The sequence below is a fragment of the Notothenia coriiceps genome, unplaced genomic scaffold, assembly GCF_000735185.1.
Source record: "Notothenia coriiceps isolate Sejong01 unplaced genomic scaffold, NC01 NC01_scaffold00037250, whole genome shotgun sequence".
In the NCBI taxonomy this organism is placed as follows: Eukaryota; Metazoa; Chordata; class Actinopteri; order Perciformes; family Nototheniidae; genus Notothenia; species Notothenia coriiceps.
The window spans coordinates 15,220,928-15,241,913 of record NW_011369951.1 but is presented as its reverse complement, the minus strand read 5'-3'; the positions used below and the strand labels follow the sequence as shown (position 1 = coordinate 15,241,913).

General features: G+C 39.9%; 1 protein-coding gene across 1 annotated transcript in view; it reads right to left on the bottom strand.

Annotated features, from left to right (window-relative positions):
• Positions 1-1,845: 1,845 nt before the first annotated feature.
• Positions 1,846-20,986, bottom strand: part of pla2r1 (phospholipase A2 receptor 1) — a 24,720-nt gene continuing 5,579 nt past the window's right edge. The window contains exons 10-30 of the mRNA XM_010796469.1: positions 15,047-15,159; positions 14,783-14,952; positions 14,474-14,682; positions 13,788-13,933; positions 13,042-13,126; positions 12,816-12,951; positions 12,602-12,637; positions 12,230-12,390; positions 11,272-11,336; positions 10,157-10,257; positions 9,939-10,075; positions 9,073-9,190; positions 8,766-8,905; positions 7,877-8,018; positions 6,801-7,036; positions 5,057-5,237; positions 4,815-4,949; positions 4,185-4,307; positions 3,926-4,102; positions 3,278-3,313; positions 1,846-2,907 (exon numbers count right to left, since the gene is read on the bottom strand). Of these exons, the coding sequence (XP_010794771.1) occupies positions 2,690-2,907; positions 3,278-3,313; positions 3,926-4,102; positions 4,185-4,307; positions 4,815-4,949; positions 5,057-5,237; positions 6,801-7,036; positions 7,877-8,018; positions 8,766-8,905; positions 9,073-9,190; positions 9,939-10,075; positions 10,157-10,257; positions 11,272-11,336; positions 12,230-12,390; positions 12,602-12,637; positions 12,816-12,951; positions 13,042-13,126; positions 13,788-13,933; positions 14,474-14,682; positions 14,783-14,952; positions 15,047-15,159 (2,865 nt within the window). The 3' untranslated portion in view covers positions 1,846-2,689. The remainder of the gene's footprint in view (positions 2,908-3,277; positions 3,314-3,925; positions 4,103-4,184; positions 4,308-4,814; positions 4,950-5,056; positions 5,238-6,800; positions 7,037-7,876; positions 8,019-8,765; positions 8,906-9,072; positions 9,191-9,938; positions 10,076-10,156; positions 10,258-11,271; positions 11,337-12,229; positions 12,391-12,601; positions 12,638-12,815; positions 12,952-13,041; positions 13,127-13,787; positions 13,934-14,473; positions 14,683-14,782; positions 14,953-15,046; positions 15,160-20,986) is intronic.

Genomic DNA, 20,986 nt, shown 5'->3' with positions numbered 1-20,986 from the left:
GACTACTCAAAATGTCAGTTAATTATGAGCCATTACCTCCACAAATATAAGTTAGATGGTAAGGCAAAATTGCAACTTACTGGGTCAAATGATTTTGAGTTAGTAGATACAAATCAAACTAAAATTAAACTTGTGTTTTTAAGAATGTATTTAATGCCTCTTGTAGCACGTTTGGATTGCTTTTAGCAATGAAAGGTGCTTTACAAATAACATTTATTATTATTATTATTCAAATGAGATATAATGTCAAAATTATTGATTTGGCCTTCTACTGTTTAAGCCAATAATGACGTATTCAAATAAGCATTTTAAACGACATGCCAAGTTTAGGTTTTACTATGGAGTACTTTAGGAAGCCTTTTGTTAAACCTTGGCCAAGGACCCTCGAACAAATGTCATTTTGGCAAATTCTAGCATTTTAGTTTTACCATGTGTAGACTTTTATTATGTATATCACTGTCCCTTCTTGCAATATAATAGAATTTCTGAACTACTACATCAAAACAACATGAGTAAAACTCAGGACATTAAATCAAATTGAAGACTCACCAGGTCAACACAATTTGGAGATATTAGTGAAAAGTATTAATAAAAGTAAAAGACATTTTAACCAGATCACAACTTTGACTTTGTATCTCATAACTTTTTTTACTGAGCATATAAACATTTTGCGTTTGAGGCTATTTCATGAAATATACTTATTTAATGATTTTAACAACAGATTTCACAAAACGCTTTTATTTTGAAGGCAACATTAACCCTTTTCCGTCTTTGCATTGTTTCGCACTTCTAGCGGGTGCCTGGGTTCCTCCCCTTGAAATTCCCAGAAAGCCCGGACATTTTCTCAACTTACCCACTTCACGCCCACTCGGTTATTTCTTTCAACTGAAACGCCAGCACGTTGTTTTTCAAGCACCATTCTGCAGTGAATTGTAGCTGCGTATTCATAATTTATTTTTAAGGCTGCGTAGTGCGTACAACGGCACTTAATGTTAACATTTGGTGTGAATTATTAATCACCTTGACAGCTATTAATGACAGTTTGTCATTGTCAGGATGTAAGGTAATGACAAACTGTCAATAATAGCTGCACTTTGCTCTAATTTTCTCCCTTTCTATATGATGTCCAGCACTAACACCTATTTAAGACAATCTAATGGCCTGCATATCTAGATCAGCATTAGGTTATTTATATATTTTCACACAAAGGCCTTCAAACTCAACATTATTTCCTGGTAGACTAGGATCCACTTTATTTAGTTTTGTCTTGTCAGTGATGTAGGCCAAGTCACTGCAATGTGAAGATGAAGCACTAAGGATAATATTCAAGAAGAAAAGATATCTTATTAAATGGAGCTGCTTAAACTGAACATAGAAGTCCAAAAAGCAGTCTTGTTTTAAGTATATATTATAGTTTTTGTTCACATAAATGTTTTTTCAGTGTCTCTTATATCAGAATTGATATTCGACTTTATAGTGATGATGGTAAAACAGTAAAAGCAAGGCGGTATTAGGTTTACCATCTCCATTAACGACGAGTGGCCTAAGTTGTTAGCAAATTACTAAAACTGCAAAAAAATTGACCCGGCAAAGCCTAAGAGCTATAGTAGGCTACATAGTTCAATATCCTTAGTGATTTCATATCTGTTATTTAGTAATAAGGAATAAGGATGTTCTAGGACGAAATGGCCCCTTTTCAGGTTTTACTTTGTAGACATTCTGCAGTCCTATTGGAGTAAAAAAGTGAAGTCGTTTTATGGTCTGAAAATGGGAAATGAATTCAATGAAGATTTCCTGTATTCCTCCTCATTCTCTGTTATGCACATAGTGATGACACATGAACTCTTAGGCCTAACTTAGATTTATTAAAACACAAAGAAAATTGTGCAAATATAAATTACATTTTGCATCAGAAGACAAAAGGGAAAATGAGAACAAATCCAATCATCAGTTATGCCATACACATTTTCTGTTAGTCTTTAACATATAAAAGGACACTTTTTTTATCTATATACAGCATGGTTACTTAAAAAAATAAAATACAAAAGTAATACTGACAACATTGCTGTACCAAGTGCGCAGCTCCAACAACTCCTGAATTCTAAACAAGATACACAAAATTGTATCACAAATATGACTGTAATTTCTATTTTGGCATCAATCTGTCTCTTATTTATGCCAATAAATACATTTGGCAAGTAAACCAATATTTTCTTTTACAGTACCTGTTTGAACCTTGTTGAGAAAACCTTTCTGCATTATTCAAATCATCATTTTCCTTTATACCGTTTTTACCAATTGTAACTTATTTAAATTCTTATACAATTGAATTATAACAAGCATAGAACAAGTGTTCAGTACCTCTTCTAACATTTTTTAAGCTCTCAAACATCCCTTCTTCAACACACTCACTCATGTGAACTTTGTTAGTCTTGACATTTCAATGTTGGCTCTTCAGTGTCAAACAACCAAAATCTTCTCATAGGTTTGTCTCATTTAAACGTTTTGAATAATTGCAAACTGCTGAGACCAACTGTGGTTCCTTCAAGCACATTTTCTAATTACAGAAGGAAAAGTCAACATGTCACCACTGTCCTGAGGATTCACAGCTATACAGAGTCATGTGGCATTCATACCTGATGGTGAAATTGTGAGAGACGGACAGAGACCTAAAGGAAATCATTGAGTGCTATTCTCCCGAGGGAGCCTCCAGGTCTGTAATAAGCACATTTCCATCCGACTCTGTGGCCTGTGAGCTGGTTTGTCTGTAATAAGCGCTGCCGAGTGTAGGAAGCCTGTGAAAACGTGAAGCGCTCCTCTTGTACACAAACCACATCGCTCCTGCCAGCAGGGCAAAGATTAGAACAGCCACTAGCACCGCAGCGGGGACGACACCATGGTGTAAACCTAAAACACACAACATGAGAGCTTATGTGAAGTCATATTATTGTTTTCAAATGTAGTCTATTGGAACTACACTTGGCAGTGGTGGAAAAAGTATTCAGATCCTTTATTCATCAAAAGTAAAAGAAGTCATTGTGAAGCAAAATGTTCCCTGTTAATGTTGCACAAATATATACTGTACTTTAGTAAATTACACCACTGTATATTTGTAAAATGCATCACATTTTATAACAGATTATGTTAACAATGAATTTGCACATTATATCAGACTGTATCCTCACTGAGCTTCTACTGAGCACAGCCCCACAATGTGAAACTAAATGCTCATGGCCCCGAGCCAGAGTGTAATATGTTCACATTGAAGTGCACTTACCATTCAGCGGTTCCACTTCCACCTCGGTAATTATATCTGCAAAGAACACATACAGTGAAGTTCAATTTTTCTTATAATGTATCAACTTGAGCAATCAGATCAAAAGGTCTGAGCACAGATGAAAATCGACTCAATCAAGTGTGAGTTTGTTAAAAAAGAAAATGGTGCAAGCACAATTAAAATCTGTTTTTTTTAAAAACAACCTTACTATGCCAATTCGTATTTCCAGCTATGTTGTCAAACTTGAATGTGTGTGCAACTGTGAAACTGAAACTTGGCATACATAGCCATATTATAGATCGTATCTTTCTGTGACAAGCACAGACTTGGTTTTCAGACTGTTAAACTGAAATCTAAAGCTCTAAAAAGGTAATGAACCTTACACATCTTTGTGCATACAGTTGCAAAATGAGTGGCATTGTTGAAATATCTTCCGGGCCTTTCTGGAATGGTAATTGTTTTTTTTTTTTTTTATTTGCACTGTCCACTTTGTCTCAGTGGTACCATATAGTCAAAAAACAATGACATATGACTCTATAATCAATTTGGAGATCTACAGCGACATAAGCAATTCATCAAATATTCCAATATGTTGTACAAGTTTAATAAAGGGCAACAAATATTCTTTCAGATTCCGTATGAAGCTACCTGAGGTGGTTTTGCATACAAAGCCGAGCCTCTCGTTGCACTGGGACAGGTGCCACACTCCATCCACCACCCTGGTAGTGACACAGGCGTCAGCGGTCAGCAGCTTGGGGTCCGGGGCCTGGTTGAGCCAGTTGGTGTAGTCTATGGGTGACCCGTCTACCCAGGCCATAGAATCAGCTAAAAGCAGAGGCAACAAATAATTAAATGGGATTTTGGGGGATGTGATCACTTGATGGGTACGAGAGTTATAGATTCTTACTGTCGATGTTAAAGTACATCCCCAACCACACGGTGTGGTGGAGGAACCCCGACGTCCACAGCTGCTCCAGAACAAAACGATTCTCCGTCTCACTCTCGATGGTCAGGACATCCGAGGTGTTTACTAGAAAGACAGAAGCACAAAACTCACAACTACTGTGCAGTTGAAATAAACAGTTTGACATTTTGGGAAACTCTCAACAAAGTCTAACTATTCCTTTTCTTTACCAAATCAGACATTTGACATTGTCTATGTGAGCATATTTTGATAGGTAATGTAATAATGAATGTAGTATTTATTTTTATTTTTCACAAAGATTTTCATTTAGCTGCACTTGGAAGTCCTTCTTCCCGCTTTAAAATGAAACTCTGGTATAGAGGATAAAGTCTAAAGCAGGATTTGACCATATACACATGTATATTTCCACTAAGTGACAGTGACAATTACACTAAACCACAGTTTTTTAAACCCTTCAGATAAGCTCCTGTATTTGACCTCTAGGGGGAGTATGTATACCATCCTGCAGATTATACTGACTTAATATATTTTCCACTTTTTCAATCATAATATTGTCTACCAATTTCTACGAAGATGAGGATTACAGAAAATGCACACCCCATAAATCCTTACCTTTCTGCCTGCAGTGCTCTCTTGACTCTTCAAATGTGAGTTTCTGCACCACAGGCTCGAAGCTGTAACAGCCATGTCCGAATTTCACCCATGTTGAGGGGCACTCCAACTCATATGAGATAAATGGTTTACTGCCTGTTAGAAAGCAAGAAAAATGGTTTCACACACTCTGAAAGACAGAAACTCAGCAGCTGAAGAGGTGCAGTGTCAAGCGATCAGATTTTCATTGAAGATGCACTGACTTGGTGGGGGAACATGACACAGGGCTCCTGGTAGCGGAGTTTCACAGTCAGCTCTGCGCCAGCCTCCGGTCACGTCCATGTACACACACTCTCCCGTCACAAAGTCGTCATCGTCTTCGTCCACGTCCCAGTGTGTGTACACTGTGTCGCTGCCATCTGACCACTGATAATTGATGCCACTCTGTAAGGGAGTCGTCAGTGAAAAAGTTACACTTGTGGTGGCACTTTAAAACTCAAAAGTTATTCCACACGGACCTCTGACTGTATTTGCTGTATTAAATATTGTGCAACTATGCTTACTTTAGGTTATTATTTGTATTGTACTGTAAAATACCTGCACATGCTGTGGTATGTATGAACACTAAGTGGCACTTTTTGATGTATTTTATAGTTTCCCTATGTATTTTTACTAAGTTGTATTTAAGCATAAAGAAATCTTCCCACCCACTCACAATTGTTGGTTCCTGATTGTGCTTGCTGAAATACTGTATTTTAAATAGTTTTTCTTCTAATTTTAATAGCGGCATCACAAACTGTAAAATTGAAATATTTTAACATCTTACAAAATCTAACAAATATTACAATGTAACAAATGACTATGATGTCACTAAACTATGATAACAATACCACAGATGTTTGTTAGTGTTAATATAGCATGGTTACTTTATTATTAAGTGCGATAAAAGGGAAAAGAGTAAGATGATTGGTTCATTAGACAGACATAGAAGAAGATCAAGGCGTAATTTAAAAAAGGAAGAGAGAAGCAGAGAGGGGAATCTTCTCCCTCACTTCCCATGTTCATTTCTCTCCATGACTAAGACATTCCACGGGGGCTCAGCGATACTTGAATCCAAATGTTAACACTCTGAATGTCTGCTGGGAAACCAAATGCCTGCCAGTGGCATACCTCTTCATGGGCAAAAGGCCAGGAGAGACCCCTGAGGCATGTGAGACAACTGTTACTATCTATTGGCGGGCTTCTATGTAATACAAATAAAACTGGAGCACAAAGTTAACATTAGGTGTCATAATCTTTTAGGACCTTGTATACTTTTTAACTAACATTATCGTAAAATGTCTTCACATATTAGGATAAAATGTCAAGCTTTTTTGGTCTTACTGTAAGCTTTCTGTGTGTATCTTTTTCTTAAAAAACAACATGCTTTTGGCGAGGAAGAAAGCACATTCAAAGTAATAACTACAAATTTCAACAATTCATGCTAATGTTGCAGTATTAGTTTAGGGAAATATGTTTGTGTGCTTTCTTGATGAAAATATAAAAAACATGCTCATGTCTGCCTGTTAAATATTAAACTACAACTAGTAGATGATTAGCTTAGCATAACATAACATAAACACTTACAGCAAGACAAAACGGCTAGCTGGGAGTCTTTTTGTCCACATGACCGTGAGAATAAGAAAGTAATTACAGCTAAAGTGTGGCACACACCTCCCTGTGAACTACAATGTGTTGTTTACGTTAGAAAATGTCAGCAAGGCTAGTAGTCTCCCCCTTTTCCAATCGTTATGCTAAGCTAGCTGTAGCTATATTACAGACATGAGAGTGCCATCAATCTTCTTATCTAATACTGAACTTCAAAAGTGTATTTCCCCCAAAAAAGATTTCCTTAAAAGATGAACTGTATAAAAGGAAGTCAAACACACACAATGCCACCTCTCCAATTCACACATACAGCAGACACACACAGTGCAGGAGTATATAGTACATAAAGAGGATACATACGTCTTGACTATATAGTCCAATCCAGTGGGGGACTGCCAATCTATTGACAAGGACAGTAAGGAAAGCCTGGTGGTAGGCATCTGTAACGCTCACTAGGTCAGAATCTTTCTCTATGCACATATGCATCGCGTCGTACCAGCTCATGTTGCCGGACACAACTTTGTAGCTGCGGCTGCTGTACTCAATATTGTCAGGGAGAGGGTGAAGATAGGAATGGGTGGGGGGTTTGGATGTATCTGCAACAAGAAAAAAAAGAACAAAACTAAAGGCGTGTGGGAAGGAAGGTAGAGTGATTACTTTAAGGTGTTAATATTTGGGAAAGTACACAATTAACACAATGACTGATTAGCTGTCACTTACTACTCTTATAGATGAGGAGTAAGAAAGATTGTAAAGGCATAAGTATTTGGAAATGAGAGAAGGAAAACGTATTTGCATTCGAGAGGAAGCTAGAAAAAGTGAGAATTAAGTAGATGTTTTGTTACTAAATCAAACTAATAGCATTAGATTTATTTTAAAATGTCAAAAGAAATATACTCCTTTTCTAATTTTTGCCCTTAAGCCTTAAATCCGGTTGCTCTTATGAGGCAACAAGAAATTCCTAAGAAACAGTTAAACTTATGTATTTTTGTTTTCACATTTCATTTTCCTGACAGATATAAGAGTGGTGTTGAACTTAACAACTAACTTTTGGCAAGAAAAATAATAGTTTATAGTGAATTTTCACAAATTGTCAAACTATTTATTTAATCAGAGCCATCAACTTGCTCGATTAAAGTTATATCACAATACACTTGCAAATCACTGTGAAAAGGGGAGAAGTTAAACCACTGGAGATCAGCAACAAAAAAAAAGATTTGCTGATAAGTTACTCATAACTGTCAGGAACAAAAACACCAAGAATTTATTTAGAAATGATAGAGAATAATTCATAAGAGAAGTGCATGAGAGAGAAATCTTAGAGTGGTCTGACAGTAAAAGACAAAGACAGACATGCTAAAAAGCAGTCAGAGAGGCAATGAAAGACAGACCGTGACAGCATAAAACCAAAGAGAAAGACACTGAGGGATTCTTACCTTGAGATTTCTGACAAATAAAGCCGTACCCGCTCTCACTGCACTTCTCATCGTACCACTTCCCTGTCAGGTGAAAGTTGTGATTGTTCGACAGCACAGTGCACAACGGCTCATCAGTAAATCCGCTGAGCCACTCATTTTCCTGGTGTTCACAAAGCACATATCAATACACAAGAACACATGCAAAACCATATACAAAAGCACAATTATGACACAGGACTCTTTTCATTTACACTGCTTTTTCTCCCAAATACTTGTGTGTTTGCACAGGTCAAATGGTGGTTACACATTTGATCACATTATATTGTCACCCGATACAGGTCAACAATTTTATTTTATTTATTTGACTTGGATGAATTCCAACTTTTCCCAGTTCCTTTTTATGCAAGTGTAGCAAAGTGAATACTAGAAGAAAAAAATAAAAAGTTTGAGAAACACTGTGCTAGTGGATTGTCTAAGAAAGAAATGTCTATGCAAACGTTATTATTAATAATAATTTCCAAAAAAAAATTATAAAAAAAATTAATCAATTTTTTTTTTTTTTGTTTGTTTTACTTTTACATTTTTATTTTGTAATCATCTCGCGACCCCCACTTTGGGAACCCCTGACTTAGAGCACTTACTAGTGCCACATGACTTTAAGCTATCTTTTATATCAAACTGACAGAAAAAACATGGTTTATCAGAAACAAAGTTGATATTGCTTAACAAAATGATAAACAAATGTTATGTTTAACCATGCTTGATTCTTGTGTCACAGGGAATTTAGTCTTAATTATTCTGTAAACAATGGCTTCTCTAATATCAGTGATGCATTTTCTTTTGTATACAAACACACATTTGAGTCCAAAGATCAAGACTACATTAAGCAGTGTTCTCAGAAGCTTACAGTGAGGTAGCTCTTTGGTTCAATTGGAGACCAGTTGGTGTAACTGACTGTTTTCCCATTGGTCCATTTCATGGTGTCCTCATCCCGCAGACCAATCCACACACCTACAGAGCTTCCCTGGAGCAACATGGTGATGTATGCTGCAGAAATGACGGCATGACAACAATAACTAAAAAACCAAAAAACAGAGCAGTATTCCTTTCTATTTTCCTACCAACATTGCTAGAGAGAAAGACAAAAACAAAGTGATGTGTTTTTTATGTGAAATTAGCCGCTCTTCATTGGATGGTTGTGCAGCCCACTTTACCTTGTTCAATCTCGTCTTCGATAGCCACCAACGAACCATCGAAGGAAGAACAGATGGACCGGGCATCCTTCCAGCTCTTTCCCTCCTTTGGGCTGTCAATGATGTGAAGCAGGAGACACTGCCAACACAAAAACACATATTCATCCCACACAAAACATGAATATCACAAAAAAATGACTATCTTATGACCACCAGGACTTGTTTGGAGAGGTCAGGATTCAAAGTTTGAAAAAAACTAAGCAGATTGTTTTTCTAGGATAGACAGAGAGTTATGTCATTTCACTATACTGGTGAAACATGAACAGTGTGAGACTGCTTTTAGGACGAGAAGAGATGAAGCAAGAGCTGCGCTTCTGATTACATGTTGAGGTAAATAATGTAACTTAACACAAAGCATTACCATCTTCACTATTCAAATCCAATGATGTTGAGCTTAAAAAGCCACTGATATTTAAACCTGTTAGAAATTGTTCCATTTAAAGCATAGAGGTTTGAGTTGTCAACCGTGAACAAAATACACAGTTAAGGTATGTATGGGGATTCTTGTTTTATCCACATTTAAGTAATTGATTTTTTTTAAATCGAGGTTGGCTTAAGCATTATCAGCAGGGGGTTATCCTTATTGTCAACCTAACTATCTCAAGAACAGTGAATGTCAACACAAACATCCTGCTTCAGCCCAAGAGGCAGCTGGGAATTTAGAGAAGAGAAAGTTCAAGAACTGACTTTTGGGAGAGAACAAGACAAACTTAGCCTCTTAGCCACAGGAGAATTACAGAACAAATAAACTAACAAATGCGTTTATCTGATGTGTGTTTATCTGATGTGTGTTTCAACAGAGTGTGTGTCCAAGTATGTTTCTGTACCTTGTGTCCAAAGTAAAGCCATTTCTCTGGACATCCTCCGATGTAGTGCGGCTCCCTGGGAGTCTCCACCACAGACACAGTCTTTCTCTTGCAGACGTAGCCGTTGATACCGCTGCATTTACTCTCCAACCACTTCCCTGTAACGTACCAGGACAAACACATTATAGTATGTGCAAGTAACATGCACCATTTGAAGTTTTGAATGTGCATGTGCTTACCTGTTGAAGAGGACATGGTGACACACATCCTGTTGCTTGCGCCCCCACCGGCTCCCCTGTCTGCCCAGTTCTCAAAGTCTACCTCTGTCTTGTCGCTCCACCTGCAAACAAACACACTGGTTTTATTGAACTTGCCACACAAGGCTCTAAATGGGTAGCAATTCAGTTTAGGGTCATTGGTATTTATTTTTTTGCATTAGGTAATTTTGTTATACTTCTTTGTCAAGCAACACCTGTAAGCCCATTTTCTTTTGTAGCTGGGCTCTATTTCTTATTACATGTATTCAGTTCAAGTTAGTTTAAACAATTTGCTCTTCAGTTGGCGTTTCTTTGCGTTCTCTGAGGGCACATTTTACCAAATTGCCAATATGGATCTCCATCTTCTCCCGCTTATCCGTGGTCGGGTCGCGGAGGTAGCAGTTCCAGCAGAGAGCCCCAAACGTTCCTTTCCCTGGCCACATCAACCAGCTCTGACTGGGGGATCCCAAGGCGCTCCCAGGCCAGCGAAGAGATATAATCCCTCCACCTGGTCCTAGGTCTAACCCTTGGTCTCTTCCCAGCTGGACGTGCCTGGAACACCTCCCTAGGGAGGCGCCCAGGTGGCATCCTAACTAGGTGCCCGAACCACCTCAACTTGCTCCTTTCGACGCGAAGGAGGAGCGGTTCAACTCCGAGTCCCTCCCGGATGACCGAACTTCTCCCCTTATCCCTAAGGGAGACACCAGCCACCCTGCGGAGAAAATCCATCTCGGCCGCTTGTACCCACGATCTCGTTCTTTCGGTCATGACCCATCCTTCATGACCATAGGTGATGTGGCCAATATGCAACATGAGATAATTTCCTCTTGCTCATTTTGGCATGTTTCCCTGCTCAAAACACTACCTGCTTAACCGTGCATGAGCATCGAAAGCCGTGAATGACCTCTTCAATTTGTAAGTGCTGCCGCCATTCGAAACGGTATTCAAGAAGTGCTGCAAAAAATGTTGTTCTGATCCAGGTCTCTGGGTTGTAACTACATCAATGTGTACTCGACATGTTGAACAAAGTGTAGACAGCTCAAATAGAATCAATGGCAGCAACCAGAAGAGTTTAACAAAGTCCAAACAAAACCCACCTGGCCCCCTCTCCAGGCTGCCCAGTGGACAGGCCGATCCACCACTCTGTCGGGCCCAGGGAGAGCTGAGGAAAAACAGTAAAAGGAACAAAGATGAAAAAAAAACGTACTTGACTTTTACCCTCCCTTCCTATCCAGTCCTCACTAGGCCGGAAGACCAGCTTTTCAGAGCCTCTCTTAACATGAGCAGCCATTCAGGCGCTCTCCTTTGCCCGTGCCTTGCCTCTTTCATCGCCTTGTTTTGTTCTTTTATCCCCTCACAAGCCTCAACACCACAAGAGGCTTCTTTAATCTGGTCCGAAAGGCTGCAGCTGAAAAAACAGCCTTTTTCTTACTCCCTGTGTGTGGGAGCACTCGAGCATGAATGTGTCAGCACATGAGGTACATTTTAGCTCAGTCTGCAAACACTCGAGTTTGTATGAGTGTGTCAATTGTGTTCACGCTTGTTCTTGCACGTGTTTATTTTTCACTGTGTGTGAACTGTTAGGATAGCCATTCATTTGGCCATTCAATGGAGAAGCCTCTATAGTTAAGTGCATTGCTTTGGCAAGTGTACTCCTGTGCTCACTGAAAACCAAGAACACAAAGTCTTTATGTCCCACTGCCCTTGGCATCATTTTGGTCACAGCAATTAGATGGTGGGATATTTGTACGGGGAAAAAGTAAAGGTTAAATGCATTTTCTTGATTATGTTGTAAAAATGGTGTCACTTTAACCAACCTAATTATACTACAAATATATACAGTATACCGTTTTTAAAAGGGGATGGTGACAAAAAGGTATATGCATGTTTAGTTGGTGGTAAATACAATGTAAAAAAGAAGATTTCAGTAAAGTAGAAATTATCATCACAGTATGCTTCCATCTCAAAGTGATTATAAAATAGATTTGATCTTCAAATCAATTTACTACATGGCAATACTGAAATTATGCATGAGCAGGGGTGGCAGTGACAGACCCTGTGCAGACGCTCCTTGACGAAGTGCAGCTCCTCTCTGGAGTGCACGGACAGCAGGTAGGCTCCCATCATCTGACAGGCCAGAGACACGGAGTCCCAGTCAAAGGGCTGCTTCGCCAGCAGGTACTCCGCTCCATGGTAAAAGACCCAGGGCTCGCTCTCTGAGGGGCAGCAGCGCAGACCACTTTAATACCTTACACATTACAAGTAATGAAGCGTAGATATATTGACAGATATAAAATGACTGAATACATTTATATAAACATGACATCTAATAATGTCATTCCACTTTGTGTTGACAGAACTAAAGTGTCATTGTTCATAAAGCTTGTAGTTGCCAGAAGTAATTAATTACATTTAAATTATACTTACGCTCATTGTACCAATAGGGTTTCATCAGTTTATCCCCTGCAAAAGAAATTAGTTAATTTAATTTTAAAAATTCAAAAGTTCTAAATAAATTAATAAAAACATTGCTGCTCCGGCTTCAAGCATGGCCACCCAACCTTTTGGTAAAGATGGCAGTGACGGGTGCTGTTTTGATTACCAGGATAATGCTAAATGATGCAAGTGTGACAGTTTTTACCCCTGGACATCTTGCAGATCCACTCGTGTTTGGCCTCACAGGGCTGCGGCATTAGAGCGTTGGTCAGGTCGCTGTACACAGCACAGTCCCTCCGGTCATCCTCATCGTTCTTATCCTCTATGAAGGACGTCTCCACCTGCACCGAAACACACAAGACAAAACCATATGGCATGCATTCTCTGCTAATTAGTGTGTGGTTTGTTTTTGAACATCTCTGTGTACTTACAGGAGAACCATCAGACCACTCCCAGGCTCCGGGATGTTCAGGGTCTCTCTTATTAAAGCCCACCCAGAACCAGCGACCCTCTGTTCTAAAAAGAGAGGAGCAGAACAAAAACACTGCAACATAAGTTTATCATAGACAGTATTTTAATATTTTAATATTTTGGCTTTGATAATTGCTGCTAATTCAATTCATGCCATGTCATTTTGATTTCGATTTCGATTATATCCTGAAACACACAGGAGGTGGGCAGACAAAGCAATATCTCTCATCACTTTAAAATAATGTTAATAGTCTTTCAATTTTAATTAGAATTATGGTGAATAATTTCACACAGGAAATAAAAAGAAAAAAATGCTATATTTTGGGCAAATCCAATTAAAGTATTATAAAAATAAATGTATATGTATATGCTTCCTCATTGTGTCCTATCACACACTGATACCATGTGGCCAAATAATGCTTTTGATCTGTCCTTTCTGGTTAGATAACAGTATTAATCATCAAACCTAACACTTACTTGGTTGAATTATATGATCTAATAACTGTTTTTAACTGGAGGTGTCCTGTATAAAATTAATCCTCGGTCAGATTTGAAAAAAAACCTAAACCAAATGTAATCTTTAAAAGCCAATAATCAAATTCTGTACCTGCTGCTCTAAAAAAAATGCAATGACAACACTTCAACTGACGCACTTATCAGATCCTAAACATTCCTGCACTGACGAGGCCCAGAGGGCTGTACCAACCCTTCAAACATGGTACTGAGGAGCAGCTTAACAAACACCTGCTCCTCATAGTGGAGGAAACTGGCCAGCTGCGCCCCGAGGGCCTGGCAGAAGAAGTCCGCCTCCACCCAGGAACGCTTCATCAGCACTTTCTCATCGTGGAACACCTAGAAGAGCAACACTTACTCTCAGCCCAGGATTACAGCTCACTACCAGTAACACTGTCGAGTTACATCATAGTATTATACAAAGGAAATGCATGCAAGTATATAATAGACATCTTTTCTTAATTCAAATGATTAGTTGGGGCTGATCTTTGTAGTAGTTTTGAAGTTAGTACTGTCACTTTACAAACCTGCCCTGATCCCCATCTAAAGAGTTGAATAACATGTGGATTAAGGTATTTGCCAATCAATTAGAATACACATTTTGAAAGAAGCTCAGGTCGAGCTTCTTGAAAGCAAATTCATCATTCTGAAGTAGTACATTTTAAATATATTTGGACTGCTTTCTTACTTACTTTTAATGATGATTATTAATATATTTTTACAAAATAACAGACAGTAGAACGATAATGAAAATAAGATGCAGACCTTGTGGACATTACATATTTTGGTGTGAATGTGAATTCCAATCCAACACTTACAGTGTTTAAGTGTGTTTCTGGGAGAGTGAGGAGCACAGAGAGAAAATGAGGATGGTCCAACCTTAAAACAGTGGAGCATCCCAGCGTGTGATTCCCACCCTGGAGGGCAGGGGGCATAGGCATCAATGTGGTGCTCTGGCAGCTGGACATCGTGGTAGCTGCTGATGCTCTGCTTGCACACTGACAAGGCCTTGTGGGACTTGCAGTCGTGTACTTCCCAGTGACCCAAAGCAGGGCCGCCTGACATAGCAACACATCCGCCAGTACTGACTAAGGAAATGAAAAGAAAAAGATTTAAAAGAGAGGAGGGGTGGAGATTTCTAATAAACCAAACACCCAACTAAACACAATCAAAGTATACTGTGTTTACCTGGCTGGTGTTTGTTCCAATTTGTGAAGGTGAGAGGCAGCGAGGAGCCATTGAGAGGAAGCCAGCTGTACTCTCCCCCCTTCTCCTGGTCCGAGAGGCCGATCCAGTAATACTTGCTGCTGTTTGTTCCACTCTCACTCAGCAAACTGTTGACAAACGCCTGTTCAAACCTGCCAGCATGAGCAAAAATAGATGAGAGGTGAGGAGAGAGTCAATAATGCTACCACAAATAAAACAGAATAAAATATTTGCTCAATAAGCCACCTGTTTTCCACAGTAAGGAGAGGAGCCCTGCAGTAATATCCCATCACTGCATCCTCATAGTTCTGTTCATGGCTCGTCACCGTGAAGCAGGAGTGTCCATGCCGTTTCCAGCCCTGACACATCAACAAAAAATAACCAACCAATCAATAAATCTTTACATTTGGTTTATTTCAATACAATACAAGACATCAACAAATATTGAACAAAGGAGAAAAGGATATCACAGACTGAAGAAACAGTACTGCAAAAAGGAGTAATGTTCCGCAAAGAACACAGAGGAAAATAGTTTGTTTAGGCAGAGGGAGAGACAACATTTCATATTTGATTTAGGGGTTTGTAGTTAGAATAGCTGAGGATTCTAAGTCTTCTAACGGCTTTGTGAGGCCACATTTACTTACACAGTGCTATTTGTAACATCAGCATGCTAACATTGACAATGCTCATGTTTTTTTCAACCACTTCATTCTTAGTTTAGTATGTTTTTATGTTGATAATGCTCAATGTCCTAAAAGTTTATTTTTTATGATTAAAGGTGGGGTAGGCAATTTTGGAGAAACCAGCTCGAGGTTGTAGAATTTGAAAATACACAGCCGGTGTAGGTACCATATCTGCACGGCCTACCAGATTAGCACGGGGTCCGTTACGCTTACTAATGACGTCACGCATTGGCTGTAACGCATTGGCTGTACGGCAACCCAAGAGGACATTTCACACGGCCAAATTCCGCAAAGAATATAAAAAAATAACAATAGACAGTGAATGTATGTTCGTGGAACTGTGTCAGGAAAGTGAAGTGTTAATTAATAGTCTAGCAGGAAGGGCCCTCAGATTTTGAGATACCCCTACCCGAGGTAGAACAAATGATAACAATGATTTTTCTTATCTTTAGAGTCTCCCATTAATGAAATTGATTGTTGTCAAATTTTATTTTGGGGGAAAACATTTTTTTTGGGTTGTTCTAGAACTACCCATATCCCTGAAAAAGAGCCAAATTAGACCAGGCCGAATGGGGGAAAGGTGACAAAAAAGCCCATAACTTGAGAGTGACGTCTCTTATCCTCTTCAGATTTGCTGAGGTATGAACCAGGTGGTTGTCCTACATCACCAAATAGTCAGACAATTATTTAACTAAACAAATACCTGTAAACTTAGCTTTAGTTTAGACGAAAATTGTACTTTTGGTGATGGGAACATAGGACTCAATCACTTTTCTCTCATTCATCAGAAAAACAGAAATCCCTATAAAATATACCATTACTGAATTGTCTAGGGTGCTATTGAACACTAACCAGTAGTTGTATGGAAATATCTTTTACAGTTCTATTGCAAATAAGATTTCTCTCAAGACCCTCTCAAGACCCATCTCAGCGAGCTCAAAGATCTGGCCCATTTTGCACTCTCTGCCAGCTTGGAAGAGTCTTTGCCAGTCGCAAGAGAATTGGCGCTTCTGCTATATGGAAAAAAGAAATTGGACTGATGTGCACTAACTTGGATGAACTGAGGTTCATAATTGCATCAACAACAGATGCAGCCTCGGAAGATCTGCCGCCAACAGAGGATGCATTTCAACAACATGTGAAAGCGTTCCAGGATGTCTCTGCACAGATGCCCCGCCTACACTGCGTTGCTACCCCAGGTCCTAAACTGTAATGGAAATGCGCCACGGCCTCGGACGGCCAGCGAGGCAGCCCGAGGCCTGAGCGAGGACGCTTAAACGGGGCTACCCTGCTGCAGTGGAAATGTGCTATTACAAAACCCCCAGCACCTACAGAAGTGAGAGACATTACTCACTTGTATTGCAAAGATGCAAAGTGTGGAGAGAGTGGAAAGTGCCAGTGCCTCTCTGTTGGCCTTCCCTGTACGGAGTTCTGCACCTGCTGTGCAGAATGTCAAAATGTTTCCCCTAACGTTTCTGAGGAACCTGACATTTAACATTATATTCTAGTATCTATATACTTAACCTCTCACAGAATTATTTGATGATCTATATACTGTACTTTGAATTCAGGTTCCAGTTTCAATAAAACCTGTACTATTTACACCTATGTTTTAGAGGCTTGCAATTTAGAACTAATACAATTGATTGTATTGGGTTACTCTTATTCTGACTATTTGGTGATGTAGTTCAGCCACCTGGTATCCCCCTCTCCAAATATAATGTAATAGCAATGGAGAGTTCAACAGCAGTTACTGGCTTCTCCAAATCTTCAGTCATATCAGGATGTACCAAAGGAACTTCGAGGGTGGCAACATTTGTTTCCAAATCCTGCGTGTCCGAACCGGTTTTAGATGTGTATAACGAAGCATAATAGTCTCTAAACTCATCATTAATTCTTTGGAGATCGATCGTGATATCCGAGGATGTTTGGATTCTGGGAATCTGGTGAGAGGCAACATTCTGTTGTAATTGATGGGCCAGTAATCGGCCAGCTTTGTCACCCTGTTCTTAATAATTACTTCTGGTCTTAAGAAGAAGTTCAGCAGCTGGTAAACGTATTGAATTCCGATTGAAGAGCGAGGCGTTCCTTATACACATCTGGAGTTGGTGAAACGGAATAGAGGTCATCCAGCTGAGCAATACGCCTCGTTAGTTCAGTTAATCTCTCCCTTTTCTGTTTCCTCTCATGGCTTACATAGGAAATAATTTGCCCTCTAATATACGCTTTCAATGTCTCCCACAACACAGATGCAGAAATATCCGGAGTCTTGTTAATACTAAGAAATATATCAATTTGGGTGGAATTCAGCTCTGTAAAATGTTCATCCGAAAGCAAACGCATGCTTAAACGCCATGGGGTTTGCGTGTGTACAGAACCCTTAAATCTGATACTCATAACGACAGGGGCGTGATCCGAAATAACTGTAGTCTCATATGAACAGGAACCTACCTACTACCACCACGGACCCTTCAGGATATTTGTATGACAATAAAGTCCATGGCCCTGTCCAATATGGCGTTATATTTGTGCCTCTATCCTGAGCACGCAATGAAACATGTTGAGCATAGAAAATGCTATTGAGAGCGCACTTGAGCACTTTTGAGCACAGAGAAATATATTTTCTCTCACAAAACTCCTGCTCCGTGTGCAAGCAGACCGCTGCACGCGCTCTCTCTCCCTCGCTCGCTCGACATCTCCAGCCTGTGCGCGCTCAGCTTTGCCTGCGCTCGCTCAAATTGTCACAGCGTTACAAATGTGCCACAAAACCAGCCAATCGGAGAACTCGAGAAGGTCAATTCTGATTGGCTGGTCGCTGTCAAACCTATTGAACAAATGCAATGCAATGGATAAGCTTAATTTCCACTGAAGTCACAGATAACGTCATATCTAATATTTAAACAAATAATTTCCTTGTCACTAAAGCATTGACTACGCTATTCATCATCCTTAAATGCAGGCATTAATTTACATGTTCCGTTCTACAGCCACGATAAGGCATTTTCTCAAGTGTGAGGATAATACAATTAAAAGAGGCATTTAATAATATTAAAAACAACAATGTTTGGGTCGTTAGTCGCATAGGCGGTTAGCTGCAATAAATAACTCCAGTTCAACAAACCATATTACAATATCTAAGGGAGCGTTATTTCTGGACCATCTTGAAATGTGACGTTCATATTTTAAAGATACACACATTTTATTGTGAGGTTGATGTACACTGAACAAAAATATAAACGCAACACTTTTGTTTTTGCTCCCATTTTTCATGAGATGAACTCAATGATCTAAAACATTTTCTACATATACAAAATAACCATTTCTCTCAAATATTGTTCACAAATCTGAAAAGATCTGTGATAGTGAGCACTTCTCCTTTGCCGAGATAATCCATCCCACCTCACAGGTGTGGCATATCAAGATGCTGATTAGACAGCATGATTATTGCACAGGTGTGCCTTAGGCTGGCCACAATAAAAGGCCACTCTGAAACTTGCATTTTTGCTTTATTGGGGGGGTCTGGTGGGGTCCGAAAACCAGTCAGTATCTGGTGTGAGGGTTAGGATTAGGGTTAGGGTTAGGGTTAGGGTAATGTTGTGAATCGAGTGGCCCATGGTGGTGGTGGGGTTATGGTATGGGCAGGCGTATGTTATGGACGATGAACACAGGCCACTTGATTCACAACATTGTCACTTTCAAAACTCTCCTGTCATTGACCGGAGAAATTGGGTCGATGTTGTATTCAATCTGGCCATTACTATTCCAGTTAGACGAAGTACGTACATCGGGACAAAGGAGAAGAGTAGAGCAGTAAGTGGCACTCCAAGTTGCGGAGGGTGCTGTGGGCGGAGTTGTTCCGTGCACCGTGGTCGTGATTTCCCGCACGGTCGTGTCGTCGAGGATTTTTCCGCGCACCGGTCGTCGAGATTTCCTCTGCATGGTCGTCGGCGAGATTTTCCCACACCGGTCGTCGTAGATTTCCCCCGCTACCGGTGTTGGTATATTCATAGACTAACGATCTCACGTCGTACCCCTGGACCTTATCCCTTCTCGCTCCCGTCTGTAATTCTGACTGATACTCTAGATACAGGAACCAGAATGCCTTTCCAATACCATGCAAAAACGGTCCTAGATTGCTCCCTCGTACTGTAGGTCGTTCGTTGGGGTACGGTTCGGTTTCACCAACCTAAACAATTGGCATGTAGTGGTCACTATCGTGTCTAGTTCCCACACCGTGTTACAATAGCTCGATCTCGAGAACATATGTCAACCCATTCTCCTCTGTCAGGTCCTCAACTTCTTCAGATACTGGTACTCGTGATCCGGTTAGTGTCATTACAATTCCGGGGTTCCTGTTGTGTCGGGACACTTTCATGTATATCAACTAACTCATCCGTAACTCTTTCAGCTCTTATTCCACATTAAACACGGGAACCCACCGATATTTTATTTCTCTCTATTCATCCCCGCAAGACCTCGTCCGTCGATCTGTTAGTTTTACTGCCTCGTAGTCTTGGTTTGACCTAAGTCGGTACGATTTTCAAAGGGCTATTCTATTTGCGATCGGGGGTGGTGGCGCTCTCACATCACGAAAAACTTTCATAATATAGGACTCCCACAATCCCTCCCGCGGCTTCCCCCGTACTTTTCAATCTCCCTAAGATGTTCCGGGACTAGGTCTGCCTCCGGGGGGTTCTTTACAATTCTTGGTGAATTCCTGTTTGAAATTCTCTCGGAAGAGTAGTTAGGAGTTATTATTGTAATATTTGCATATACCGGTTTTTTTTCAAGTCTATGTACTAAAAGTATCATTAATAAAAAGTTACGGATATAAGCCCACAGCTATTTTAGTTTTGAAGACAGAGACAACGAAGGCATATTAAAACCTCGTCCGCGGTTTGGCTGAAAATGTACATCTTTATCTTCCCACAGTTCCTAAACTTAAAGCTGTGGCTAAATAAAATCGGTAATTTGATTAATGAAACTTTTAGTACATAGACTTAAAAAAAACGAGGCTTATAACACTTTATTATTTTACAAATTTGATTCATTTTGGTTAAAGCTTGCAGTTTATAACCTACGTCTGTAGTTAGGCCAGGATGAGTCTTGTCCTAATACGTAGCTCGGGCTTCGTTAGTTTGGCTGAAGACACGGATATCTCGTTCGCCTTTGGGTGCCCTGTCACGGAACACCTTCGGGTTACGACGTTTGACATACCGCTCTACTTCGTCTTCCTGTTAAAGGCATCTGGGATACAATTTAGTGTCCACACCGGGTATAGTTCTACGGACTAATCCTGTCGTACTATAACGTGTCCACACGGAATCCGACCGGTGTTATTTCCGGTGAGACTTTGCACGAAACGAAATAACCCCCCGCAGACCCCCCAGGCCCTTTGCTCAGCAAGACCCACATCAAATCCAATAATAAACCACAAATCACCAGAGAGAAACATATTACACGCCGCCACCACGAGGCCAAAACTGTTTTAATTGTACCCTAG